General features: G+C 41.2%; 2 protein-coding genes across 4 annotated transcripts; both read right to left on the reverse strand.

Moving 5' to 3' along the window:
• Positions 1–385: 385 nt before the first annotated feature.
• Positions 386–7853, reverse strand: si:dkey-32e23.4 (dynamin-1-like protein). Of its 3 annotated transcripts, none has more exons than XM_056377329.1 (18): positions 7699–7853; positions 6983–7109; positions 6678–6819; positions 6337–6375; positions 6064–6110; positions 5892–5963; positions 5712–5798; positions 5373–5535; positions 4701–4821; positions 4183–4521; positions 3645–3765; positions 3301–3456; positions 3103–3192; positions 2909–3007; positions 2600–2716; positions 2402–2511; positions 2115–2274; positions 386–1981 (listed from the first exon to the last, which is right to left on the reverse strand). In XM_056377329.1, the coding sequence occupies exons 2-18, from the start codon at positions 7082–7084 to the stop codon at positions 1925–1927; spliced, it is 2022 nt and encodes a 673-aa protein (XP_056233304.1). In that variant the 5' UTR covers positions 7085–7109; positions 7699–7853; the 3' UTR covers positions 386–1924. The 3 variants fall into 3 exon arrangements, with proteins under 3 accessions (XP_056233304.1, XP_056233305.1, XP_056233306.1); XM_056377330.1 differs by lacking the exon at positions 7699–7853 and adding an exon at positions 7524–7643; XM_056377331.1 differs by lacking the exon at positions 6337–6375.
• A 261-nt stretch (positions 7854–8114) lies between these two features.
• On the reverse strand, positions 8115–11836 carry ubl4a (ubiquitin like 4A). The gene is made up of 4 exons (XM_056377327.1): positions 11607–11836; positions 10351–10456; positions 10011–10219; positions 8115–8757 (listed from the first exon to the last, which is right to left on the reverse strand). Exons 1-4 carry the CDS (start codon positions 11652–11654, stop codon positions 8650–8652), a joined length of 471 nt encoding a protein of 156 aa, XP_056233302.1. The 5' UTR covers positions 11655–11836; the 3' UTR covers positions 8115–8649.
• Positions 11837–12084: the final 248 nt, after the last annotated feature.

Consider the following 12084-nt stretch of genomic DNA (forward strand, 5'->3'; position numbering starts at 1 on the left):
GGATTGCCTCGACATCAAAAGGTAATAATCCATCATCTAAATGGGAGAGGATGGCTCTGAAGCGAAATTTCACTCTATGTTGCTGGAGAGTGAAGAGTCAAACATCTAGGAAACAAGAGGTTTGGAGACTGGAGCTTGTGTCACTGCAAGCATGTGTGTGGTGTTGGCACCCATCAGGACACTTTGTCTTTATCCTATTGGTGCTGCTGTGATAGACCTATCTGAACCAACAGACTTTTTTAGTCACTTGAGATCAATAAGGTGAAGCAGAGTGAGTATAATCACATCTATTGTTGCAGCGCTGTGGGAAACAAACAAACAGATTTTATGATAAATGATGAATTGTGAGAACTGCATGTTGTCAATAACACCCAAACTAAGTCTGTTCAGTATCCTTTGTTAAGGTTTAATAAGTCCCTCCAATCAGAACAGACTTCATTCAGTAAACATGTATCACAAATATTGGCAGGCAAGAACTCAGAGGCAGTTGACACATGATAACAATATACATTTAAATAGTCCATGATATACACAAACCATTCATTCATACAGCCACACATGCATACTGAACACACACATGCAAACTTGCAAAGGGTTTTCAGAAAGACAGGCTGACTGGATGTTGGATTCGCTCCATGATCACACAGAAGAAGTCAAGGTTACTGTTTGATGGCGCTGTTAAAGCAGGTCTTCCTGAAAAACCTCATTTTTAGAACTATTTGTTTTGGCTAATGAAAATGATTAATATATTTGGGGAAGAATCTACCTGAACATCAACCTAAGTTAGAATCAGCAGATGGAAAAAGATAAAAAGATGAATAATTTTACACATACCAAGCAATATTACACAATGAAATGGTTCTGCCTAACTTGAGATGTAAGTTCACAGTTTGCAAATAAATTCATGCTGCGGGTATAAGCGTGTTGAGTCTCTCTTTCCTGCGGGCAGTTAGTCTGTATGTACGGAGCGGGTCAGTAATGTGGAACAAGCTTATGGAAACATTTAAATCATACCATCTACCCTTTTTACATAATCTCCTGACATTTAAAAAAAAACATTTCAAGAATTCACTAATACCATGGTATATATACACTACATACTATAGCTGTCTGCCTCTATGTGGGAGGCTCCTAAAATCCTCACATGAACAGCAAACATTATAAATGGGCTGATATGTAAATGTAACGCTGAAAAATAAACCTAATATTGATTTTCACTGCAGAGCTGGAAAAACAACCTGCATTCATCCTGTAATTTCTGCAAATAACCATGGTGCAGTGTTGCACTGCAATCAGCATTGGCTGAGTTGGATTTCCACTTAATTTCAATCTCTGGCGAGGGATCCAATAAAGGGGATTAAAGTTGGAACGCCTGATCTAACATAGTTTTTAGCACCTGTTGAAGGGGCTCGGAAGAAGCCCAGGTTTTGGAAAGTGTGAAATTGTACAGTGTGAAGACATATAGATCCAAAAAACACCCCAGAGAACAACTTAAATATTCCATATATAATTTACATTTTACATTTACAGCAACAATCGTACGACCCAACAAACATTTCGACACAAAATGATGCATAAACATTTTGTTCGCGGCTGTGACTTTCATAGTTCACCTTTGCAATAACACTTTCAGCCTGAGTGTTGAATGAATTTCCATCACTACACAACGTTCACAGTGAAAAGCAACAGCCCCAGTGTACTGTTTTAAATCTATATGTGCTATAGTCATTGGTCCATGAGAAAAGAGTGGTACTGCCACACATTTACACACACACACACACACACACACACACACACACACACACACACACACACACACACACACACACACACACACAAACAGACTTTCTGTGCTGTAAACTCACATACACTCTCATTCTCTCAAAGCTGTTCTATGACAAGGGAATTTGTTCGTGTCCTCTGGCTACCACAGATGAGTCTCCCGGATCTCAGAGATGATGTTACTGGCTTTTTTGAGAGCCTGAGAAAGGAACAAGAGGAGATAGTAGTTATATCCTTGGCCTTAAATTAAAGATAAAAGAAAAAAGAGAAAGCACTTGCTTTTCTTGATGCTCAGAACCTACTCAGAGAACAAAAGCATCAGCCAATTTTACCTCAAGCATTTGAGCAACCTCGGTCCGCTGCTGTGCCGTGTCCTGTGACTCAATGAGCAGCTCCTGCAGCAGTGGCTGTTTATAAAGCTGACCAACCAGCTCACTCTGCAGATGCTCTTTCACAAAGTTCACCAGGAAGTGCATCACAGTCTTGGGCACGCTGTGGACAGACAGCCCCGAGTTAGAAAATCAGCATCAATAACAACAACTGAGCTCAAGACTAGAAATAGTAGGGGAAATGGGGAGAGAAAGTGCCCCCAGGAGCTCTGGATATGTTCCAGTCGAACCTGTCTTGGATGCTTTTGCGGACAATGAGGAAGTAGCACTTGATGAGGCGCTGGATGACCTCACAGTCCCTCTGCTCTCTCGCACTCAGCTTGCGGGATGCGGGCACTGCCTGGCAGAGAGACCCAAAGTAAAATGTTGACAGTGTGCAATGAATTCACTACTAAGTGTTTTGTCCTACTGCTAATCCCACCACTCACTGTGTCGAGGAGGTTAATGGCCTGGCCTTTGCTGGGGCTGCCAAAGCCTGCAGGCGGGACTTTTTCTTCCGCAACCTTCTCGTTCTTCCAGCGCTTCCCTCCATCAAGGGCCTCTGCCTGACAGCAAGAAATCCGTAGAAGTCAGAGGGTCAAAGCAATTTTGGCTGAGCCTGGAATTCCACTACAAGCTATGAGATGGATTGTATGTGAAACATAATGGTTAAGGTTTTACAGAACACTACTTCAGCTGTTTACTCTAGAACAATAAATGATAAATGTGAGTACCTGCTGTAAGGGACAAATAACTACCTGCTGACTGTTGACAGATGCTGAGACCTGCGCAGCGTCTGTGAAGTCTGGATGCTTTGTGTTGATGTAGGCGAGCTCTATTGCTATTAAACTGTGTACCTAAAGAAAAAAAGTGGGAAAAAAGAGTTAATATGTCTTGGCTGTTGGTTATTATAATTAGCCTGAAAGATCATCTTCGGCAAGCAGTGGATTACCATTTCATTAGTAATTGGTAAGCGCTTCCTCAGTAATCCAGTCACTACTTCCACAATGGAGTCATGCAGTTTGGGAAATCGCAGAAGCTCCTTGCAAAGAAGAAGACATACATTCTTAACATGGTGCTATCATAATTATTGCAGCACTATTTTAGGAATTCAGTGATGTGTAAAGTGCATCACCGCCTCTTGGCTAACCTGTGTGCTGAAGGAGGAGCAGTGCTGGATGATCCTCTGCAGCTCTTCATGAACGAGCTCTACACAGCGAAGGCTGGGCTCCTCCAGCCGCTTAATTTGCCGCTTCACCAGCAACTCAAAGGACACCTCGGGCACAAAAAGTGCTGGCCGTGGACCCTGCAGGGCAAATCACACACTCACACACACACACACACACACACACACACACACACACACACACACACACACACACACACACACACACACACCAGCTCTACTATTCACCTGCTATTCCTATAAACAAGAGAACTTGACCAGAATTTGGATTACATAAATTACATAAATAGAAGTCAAGAGATATTTACCGTAGCATTGCGGATGGCAGTGAGGATATCGAGCTCAGTCAGTCCCCCGAGGGGGTCGATGGATTGCAAAGTGCGTCCAAAGGTCTCATGGAATATGTAACAGATCCGAGCACCCCCACAGCTGCAGGAGAGATGGGTTCAACTGTCACATCAACGTTGTTTCTCAGTGCTGTGTGTCAGCAATGTTAATTGTTCCAAAATTAAATGCAGTCAACCAAAAAAGGTCAATATTTGCTCCCTACATATTTACATGAATTAATCGACTTGTGGTAAAAAAGTTGTGGAGATGAAGGTGCCAAAAGAAGATGCTGATACCACTTTAATTTTAGATTACATTATCCCAAGGACATTACCCCCATGACATACATTGTGAACCGTCTTAAGTAAAATGCTGAGTTGTGCAGCAAAAGTATTGAATTAGATGACAGCCTGAGAAAATTAAAGACAACTCATCACGCTGTGAAACAAAGGCTACTGACGTCATAAAAGCAGCTACTATTCAATAAAGTTCCTGCTACTGTAGAGAGGTCAGACTTACAGCTCTGAGGTTTGGATGTATCTGGCTGTTCCTTCAATGGTGTTGCAGTAATCACTGGCGAACTTGGTGACAATCTGCAGCAAGGTGGCGCTGTGGTCCTCTACTGGCTGCCCATAGCTTTTGAGCCTTGCCTGGTACTGGGCACTCAACACGGTCACTCGGGTTTTGAGATCTGGCAGGCAATCCCGGATGTGGTGCATGAGAAGTCTGCTGAGAGTTTTGGCCAGATAGTGTGAGCCGGCACGGGAGGCGAGCGAGGGGTAGTGGCGCTGCAGGAAGGCCTGCTCATCCTTCATTGAGTCCTCCAGGCTCTTCTGGGTATTGATGTCATGCTGACTCCTAGGAGGAACACCAATTAGGGAGAGAGCGAGTGTAGTTAGATGTTGTTGATAACAAGGGAACTAAAAAGATAGCACCTTACTTTGCGATAAAAGCCAAAAAACATTACGTAGGTAAAATCAAAGAAAACCAGGCTTTGACCACCAAACATAAAAAGTAGATTTACTATTGCTTCGAACCTGTTAACCACCCCAATAATCCCTAGCCTGACTGGGATGACTCGACCCAAAAGGACCTCGAGAGCATCTGTCCCTGCATCCATCAGGTCCAGCTTACTGACCACCAGCAGTGTTCGACGACCTGGCAGACAAACAAACACAGCATGAGATCATTAATTTTTTAAGGACAGCAGACAAACCCCCCTAGTTTAATATTTTTTATTTTGACAAAGCCAGTGGGAAATCTTACAGTGGAACATAAGAGAAGAGAAATGGGAAACAAGACTCGGATGGGACAGGATTTCAGGCCAGCTGGGGAAAATTTGGGCCCAGATACAGATATGCTACTATTCATCCAATGTGCACAACAGGCATAACTAGGCCACACTGCCAACCTCCCAGATAATTACCACAGGCAGAGATTCTCATTATTGATCAATCCATTCTTCAGAATGGATCGTGGTTGCAACATTAATTTTCTAAGCAACTGTTAACTGCCAGGATGCTGTTTACAGTAAGAGTGACAAGTCCAATAGCCTGAAATGACTTGAGTATAATGTGTTCTTCCTGCACATTTAATAATTCAAAATAAACTTCTACTTGAAGCATGTTATTTAATAAACACCATTCGAGAGGAGAGAAAATTAAAATGGAATCTAATGCGAAGAAGAGCCTATGTACAAAATGTCCTACCATCTGGATCAACCTCACGTGCCAATTTCAGTGCATCAGAGGTGGCCAAGTCAGAATTGGCAGGGGACACTGAGAGGATGAGGGAGTTTGGATTGGAGATGAAGGACAAGATCATCTCTTGCACTTGAGCCTCAATGTCCTCTGGCTGGTCCCCAACAGGAACCTGAGACGATAACAATAAGTAGCCAATGTTACAGTCAGCACAGCACAGATGCAGGGCATCTGTGAATCTGTGATGATTACAGATATGCAATGCAATCAGCATTAATCATGATCTAGTGTCGCTATGTTTGCAAACATTAAACAAAATCAACATCCTTGTCAAGTGGCTGAGTTTACCTTAGTAATTCCAGGTAAATCAACCAGAGTCAGATTAAGGACTTTGGGGGAGAAAATCTTCAAATACATGGGCTCTGGACTGATTCCCTGGAGGGCGTGAAAAGAGGAAAGAAATTCATGAATGCAGTGTAATGCTAAATTTGAGGCATCACTAATTTTACATCAACGCTTTCTTCTCACCTTGTTGTCGCCTGAACTGCGTTCAGTCTCTGCTTCAATTTCCCGACGGATTTCCTGAAAATCTGTGAAGATCTGTCAAAAAAGGTGAGAAAATTATGCATCAACTTAACACTGAGTATAATAGAGGACAAAGGCAGCAAACACATCATTTGAATATCTTAGAAAAATGTACCTGATTCTTGCAGTGCAGGAATGTACCCCATTCTTCAGCTTTGACACCTGAACAAACGAGTGAGTGTAAGTAATTTCACAGTGTTGCGTCCAAAATGTAGAATACCAATAAAATTAGGGTTTGGGGAGAAAAAATGTAAACAAATTAAATTGCAAATTAACTTATATTATGCTGGACAGATGAAGATCAGAACAAACGAAATGTTTTAGAGTTCACAAAAGAAATGACAAGGTTAAACAAAGATGAGTCCATGCAGACCAAATATACAGAGACCTGGGTAGCTGTTTTGGGCATTTTGTTTTACCCCATTTCCTGAAAAAGTAGTGAAGAAGAGGAGGAAGAAAGACTGCATGTTAGCAAAGACAGACCAAGGCTCTACAAGGAGCAGCTAGCAGTTCAAACAGTGAGTGAAAGTGCTATGCCTAAGTGCTAATCACACATTAACTACTGCAAGCAGACTCCATGCCTAGACAGAAATAACAAACCTGCTGCCCTATTTTAACCTGCTGATATTCTGCAGATTGGAACTTCTAAAATTTGACTGTGTATTTAAAAGGATATTTAAGGCAACTTCACTCTGACAGATATAACAAGACACAGCAATGTTTGGGTACCATTCTCGATCTTCAGTCTCTCCTGCAGAGGGGCAACATTAACGAGCTGCAACACCAGGGGTCGTCTTGTGACTATTCCCGATCCCCGAGGCAAGAAATCCCGTCCAACCAGGCTCTCCAACACAGAGCTCTTTCCACTGCTCTGTTGTAGCACATAATGAGACCAATTCAGCAATGTTTTCAGCGGCACTGATACAGTCACTTTCTGTGTTATATGCATTACAGACACATGAGCTACACATAATGGCTAAGTTTATAATGAAGTTTTTCATTGTGTGTGTTTGTTTGTTTTTTTCTTGTCTGACCTGAGATCCAACCACGACTATCTGAGGCAGCTGTATAATCTCTGCGCCCACTGTGAGAAAGACTTCCTGCAGCCGGTTGATGGTGGGGATCAGAGTTTCCATCCTTCCAATAAACTGGGCACACTTACTGAATTGACAAAACATTACAAACATGAATGGACAAAGAGAAAGTAGAGCAAAGTAAATCAGATGATGTCGAATCACAATGAAACTAGAATAACTCTAAAGAAGTAAGGCTGGCTAAAGACAATGTTATTCCCAAAAGCCCAGTGACAGTGAAGTTGGCTACAATCTACTCTAATGTAAACATAACACTGAGTTGAATAATTGCGTCTCCAATTGACAAATATGAAAAATAAATAAGTTAAAGTTATTCCCCTAAGAAGACAGTATTGCTTCGCCGAAGGGAGAGTGGTCCTGATGAGAGGGGTGTAACGCCTAAGCATCAGTTAAACCACCACTATGACTAATCCTCGTACGCTAAATTATGGATTTCAACTAGAAGATTGGCTCTCAGTTACAAGTCACGGCACTGACCTACCGTCAAAGTTACATGGCAACAAATGATGTAGCAGCACAGGCCGAAAGGCTTAGTATTATCAGATAATGTTAGCTGGATGAAGCTAAACGGTAAAGGCAGGAAGTGAGAGACGTGCTAGCTTTATGGTAGCGCTAGCTTAGCAGCTAGTGCAACCGAATCTCCTCTCTGACCTTACCGATGTTCAGCACAAAATATCCCTCCTCATACAAAGTGTCTGTCTTTCATACTTTGTAGAAAACCAGGCGAGCGTCAAAAACATCGCATTTTACCGAAGTGAAATCCAAAACTAGCAGCAAGAGATAACCGTGAATTTACCACATAGGCGGTACCCACATTACTCTCCATCAATTTGATTGGTCGTAAAATATGAATCACGAGTGTTCCCGTCACCTGATTGGTCGACATGTAAACGAGGCATCGTTTGGTCCCGCCTTGTGAAGTCCCCCTTGAAACCAACACCACTTCATTTTTCCTAACCAATTCTACTTTTTATGCTCTGAACTAAAACAAATCCCTTCCCAGTCAACACTTCTTTTAAAAGCTTCTGAACATCCTTTAAAATACCATTATACAACACAAGAAAAACACAAATTCTTTTTTCTGTGTTTTAATGTCTGTATATATATAAACATATTTACAAATCATACAATGACCATCAGTTATTTATGGGATAAAACACATATTACCTTCACATGGATGATTTACAGAAAACACCCAGTCATCATCGAAACACAGACATTACTAATAAATACCCTCCAGTAGAAGTTAGTGTCCCCTGGGAGTTTTAGCAGCCAGAGATCATGTGAAACAAACAGCATAAATGGATTCCTTTGTATACAAATATTATGTGATCAGGTCTTGTGTCATGACAGCAAAATCAATGACGAGGACAAATTCAAAGTGGCAAAGTTTTCTTATCCAAGTCCTTTGGTCTTATCCAAGTCCTATGGTCATGGATAAGAAAGAACCCTATTGCTGAGACAGTCAGTGTTATCCATGTTCACTCAGCCACTGATTAGGCACATACTTTATTTTCCATGCCTCACACTCTAAACACTGTATGCATCTAGAACACTGAGCACCCCTTGAAAGACAATCACAAAAAACAACTTCCAGCTTGGTGTTCTTAGTCCATGTATGAGGTGTCCATGCCCTCGCCGTCTGGGTGAAGGAGTCTTCCTGCTAAGCGCTCAATGTCGTCCAGGCTAAGTTGTCGAAGTGAACGTTCATAGTCCTTGAAGAAAAACAAATTAATAATAATATTGAGAAACAGCAGGTTGAAAAAAATATTCCACTGAATTCATTTTAAGCATATTATATTTGGGGGCATACTGCTCTATGATAAATGAAGCACAGAGGAAAGGAAAGATGACCCTCTTGAATGTCTTAAATCTTTAGTTTGTTTAGTCTGGATTAATGCAGACCTGAAGCCAAATCAGGTAATTTCATACAATGGCGGCTACAAATGACTACAAAAGATAAGTATTTCAAGAATTTGAGGTAATGTTAACCGCACATAGCACGGTCACATTAACCCAACATGTCAAGTCTTGTGATACATCCTAAACTAGGAGCTGGATCCATCTACCTGTGCTTCCTTCCAAAATGAGAAGGTCTCCTCTTACAGAGAGCAAACTGTTGGTGCATTAATGGGAGGCTCTAAGCAACTTGGTGGGAAGCAGTATTAGCTGGGGATTAATTTCAATACATCATGGACAACTGTCAATGGAAGATATCCATATAACTTCACAGGGTCCATAAAAGGAATTGCACATTGTACAATTTTATGTTGGCTGGCTGCTTTCTTTATTTATAACTTCCAGTGGGTTATAGAAATTGTGTTCTTCTTCTGGTCTAGTCCAGTGATACATCACTCCCTCAACTGAAATATCTGGTAAAAATGACATTTGAACATGCTGAATCCCATTGTTGTGGCTTGACGAGGCTTGCCTAACACTCTTAAACAAATGACCACCACACATCAGATTGTGGGACACAGGCTTAAAAGGGTAAACTTTCCGTTTCCTCCAAATTTGGACATATAGGACTGCACTTCTTGTCCATGTTTGGATGAGACATAAATTGATAGTTTTTGTTAGTTATTGTTAGTCTATTGTGATCTATTATGACTGAAAATGAGGACTCGAGAGGATCCAGTCTTGAAATCGACGTGCCGCACTTATAAAAGCAAGAGGAAAAAGACCAGATGTAAACTGAAAAAGACTGTCAAATATTAATATTCTTAAATTTCCAATAAATATCAAATTATTATCTTGCCCTCACATCCACACATTCATTAACCATTCATAAATGGATCTAAGCCCTTTAAAGCTGCATTTGATGCATTAGTCATTAATAATTTTAGTCTCCAGCCTCCACTAGTTGTAGCTGTTCAGCAAGTGTACATATCCAGAACTCAAAACGGGCAAGCACAAATTTAGCTTTGATCATATTAAATGATGCAGCAAAGATGCTGCATTTAAATACCTTAATAAGCTGTTCATGGACTTTTGCTGCATCTGCTGGACTAAAGTGTCTAGCAAGTATGGTGGAAACACTCTGCCACACTCCTCCATGTGTGCCGCTGCTGCTGCTGGCAGCTGTTCCTGAAGCTCCAGTCCTCTCCCCCAGTGGACGGATTACCAGATTCAATTTAGCCTCTGGCCCAATGGAGTAATCACTCAGTCTGTGTTCGTCTGAGGAAAGCAATGTAGTATGCAATCATTAAACATTTTAACATTTGATTCATGTAAAAAATATATTGATGGATCAAGCAATTACAGTTATGTACAGAGGTTATGAAACATTTGACAGTTGGCAAATCTACCTGCAAGAGCTTTCCCTTTATAGAGCAACCGCTGTTGGTTTGCTGGTATGTTGAGACGTTCAGACACAAGTTCCTTCACTGTGGAGACTTTTTCATCTTCTGTCACCTGGAAGATCAACAAAATGATGATGTAGTCACTGTCTGTGATCAAAATGCACCAAGCAGTCTCACTTTCCATTTAGCTGAAGAGTATTCAAACTGCAGAGGAGTGTAGCTAATCTGAAATTCTTATTTTGCATTACCTTTGCATAAAACCAACGATTAATGAGAAATTCTCTCACTCAAAAAAAAAAAAAAAAGAACAGCTGGTGGCCTTACCATGTAACCGGCATGTAAGAGTGTGGGCAGGCACTTTTTTACTTTCAGAGCAGCGCTTGGAGGAACATGGCATTATCTTAATCACTGACCCAGTTTAAAATAAGCTTTTAGAGTAACTTGTCTTCCACTGTAGACACATTTAGTCCAGTTTGACGAATACTTCACACAAACAGACACACATCAAATACTCTATACTATACTATAAAATTACAAACTATTGGTCTCTACACTCACATACTATATGATAAAGTTCGCTCAGCTCCTTTACTGTCAGTGTTTCTACGCATATGTGACCCCAGTTTGTGCCCCTTACAGTAACATTATCACATCAAAACATGAGAGGCACAAACTGGGGCTAGGACTAGTCTACAGTGTGCAAATAACACCACAGACTGTTGAGAATGGGACAAATAACACTAGAAACTTGTAAGATAATTAGTTATACTGCTGTGCCAGCCTTACCAAAACCTATTTTCACAATACGCTGCTTTACAGACGCATTAGGCAAGCGTTTTCTCTCTCCAACAAGTACTACCAAATAAGGACTTACAGAAATCTCACTCAGCCTGTGTGTGTGAAAGTGGTAACCCATGTTAGAGGAGAGAGGGGACCAGAAAACGTTTAAATCGTTACAGGTATCGTGCCCAACAGGCGAGCCACAGTAACATCAATTCATACCTAGACGACGATGCGTCTGTTCAAAACCTCAATTTAAGAGACAATGTGTGAAACATAACAACCTAATTTAACAGGCTTTATATTCAATAATAATAATAATTTAGGCCCGAGCAGTATATGAGGGGTTAGTTAATTCAAGGTAGCTCAGCATGTGACAGGACCACCGCTAACTAGCTAGGCTCCTTGTAAAGGCTAATGTTGCGAATTAAGCTAGCGAGTTAACATTTAGCAGTTAGCTAGCTCTGTGGTGCTTAACTCACCTGTACACTGCACTCTTTTCCTTGAAGCGGTTTCACGGTAAGGATCATTTTCGACGAAGGCCCAAAAAAACACAACCACGCAGCAATACGTTTAAGATTTAACGACAAACGCTGCCCAAGTAACGTTACTTAGCTAGCTCAAGATAGCTACAGCAGTTCTTCTCTTGTCAACGGCCCATCTTCTTCTCCGGCAGCTGCGGACAGCCCGCTGCGACTCTCAGGGGGAACTACTCCCACCTACTGTTCGGGTGTGGTATGGCCATTAAGGACTACCCTCCGTGGAGGATAATTCCACCCAAATAAACAAAGAGATGGTGAATAATCCATTAATTAGACAATAATTAAATATAAATAGGAAAGAGGAAGATTAATCTAGAAGCGATAAGGGCAGACATTTAAAAACATACAATCATTGTAGTTATCAGTAAAATTATCATTGTTGTGATTACAAATTCTAAGTTACATTTTGATTTCTATT

This window comes from Seriola aureovittata, chromosome 5 (genome assembly GCF_021018895.1).
Source record: "Seriola aureovittata isolate HTS-2021-v1 ecotype China chromosome 5, ASM2101889v1, whole genome shotgun sequence".
Lineage (NCBI taxonomy): Eukaryota > Metazoa > Chordata > Actinopteri > Carangiformes > Carangidae > Seriola > Seriola aureovittata.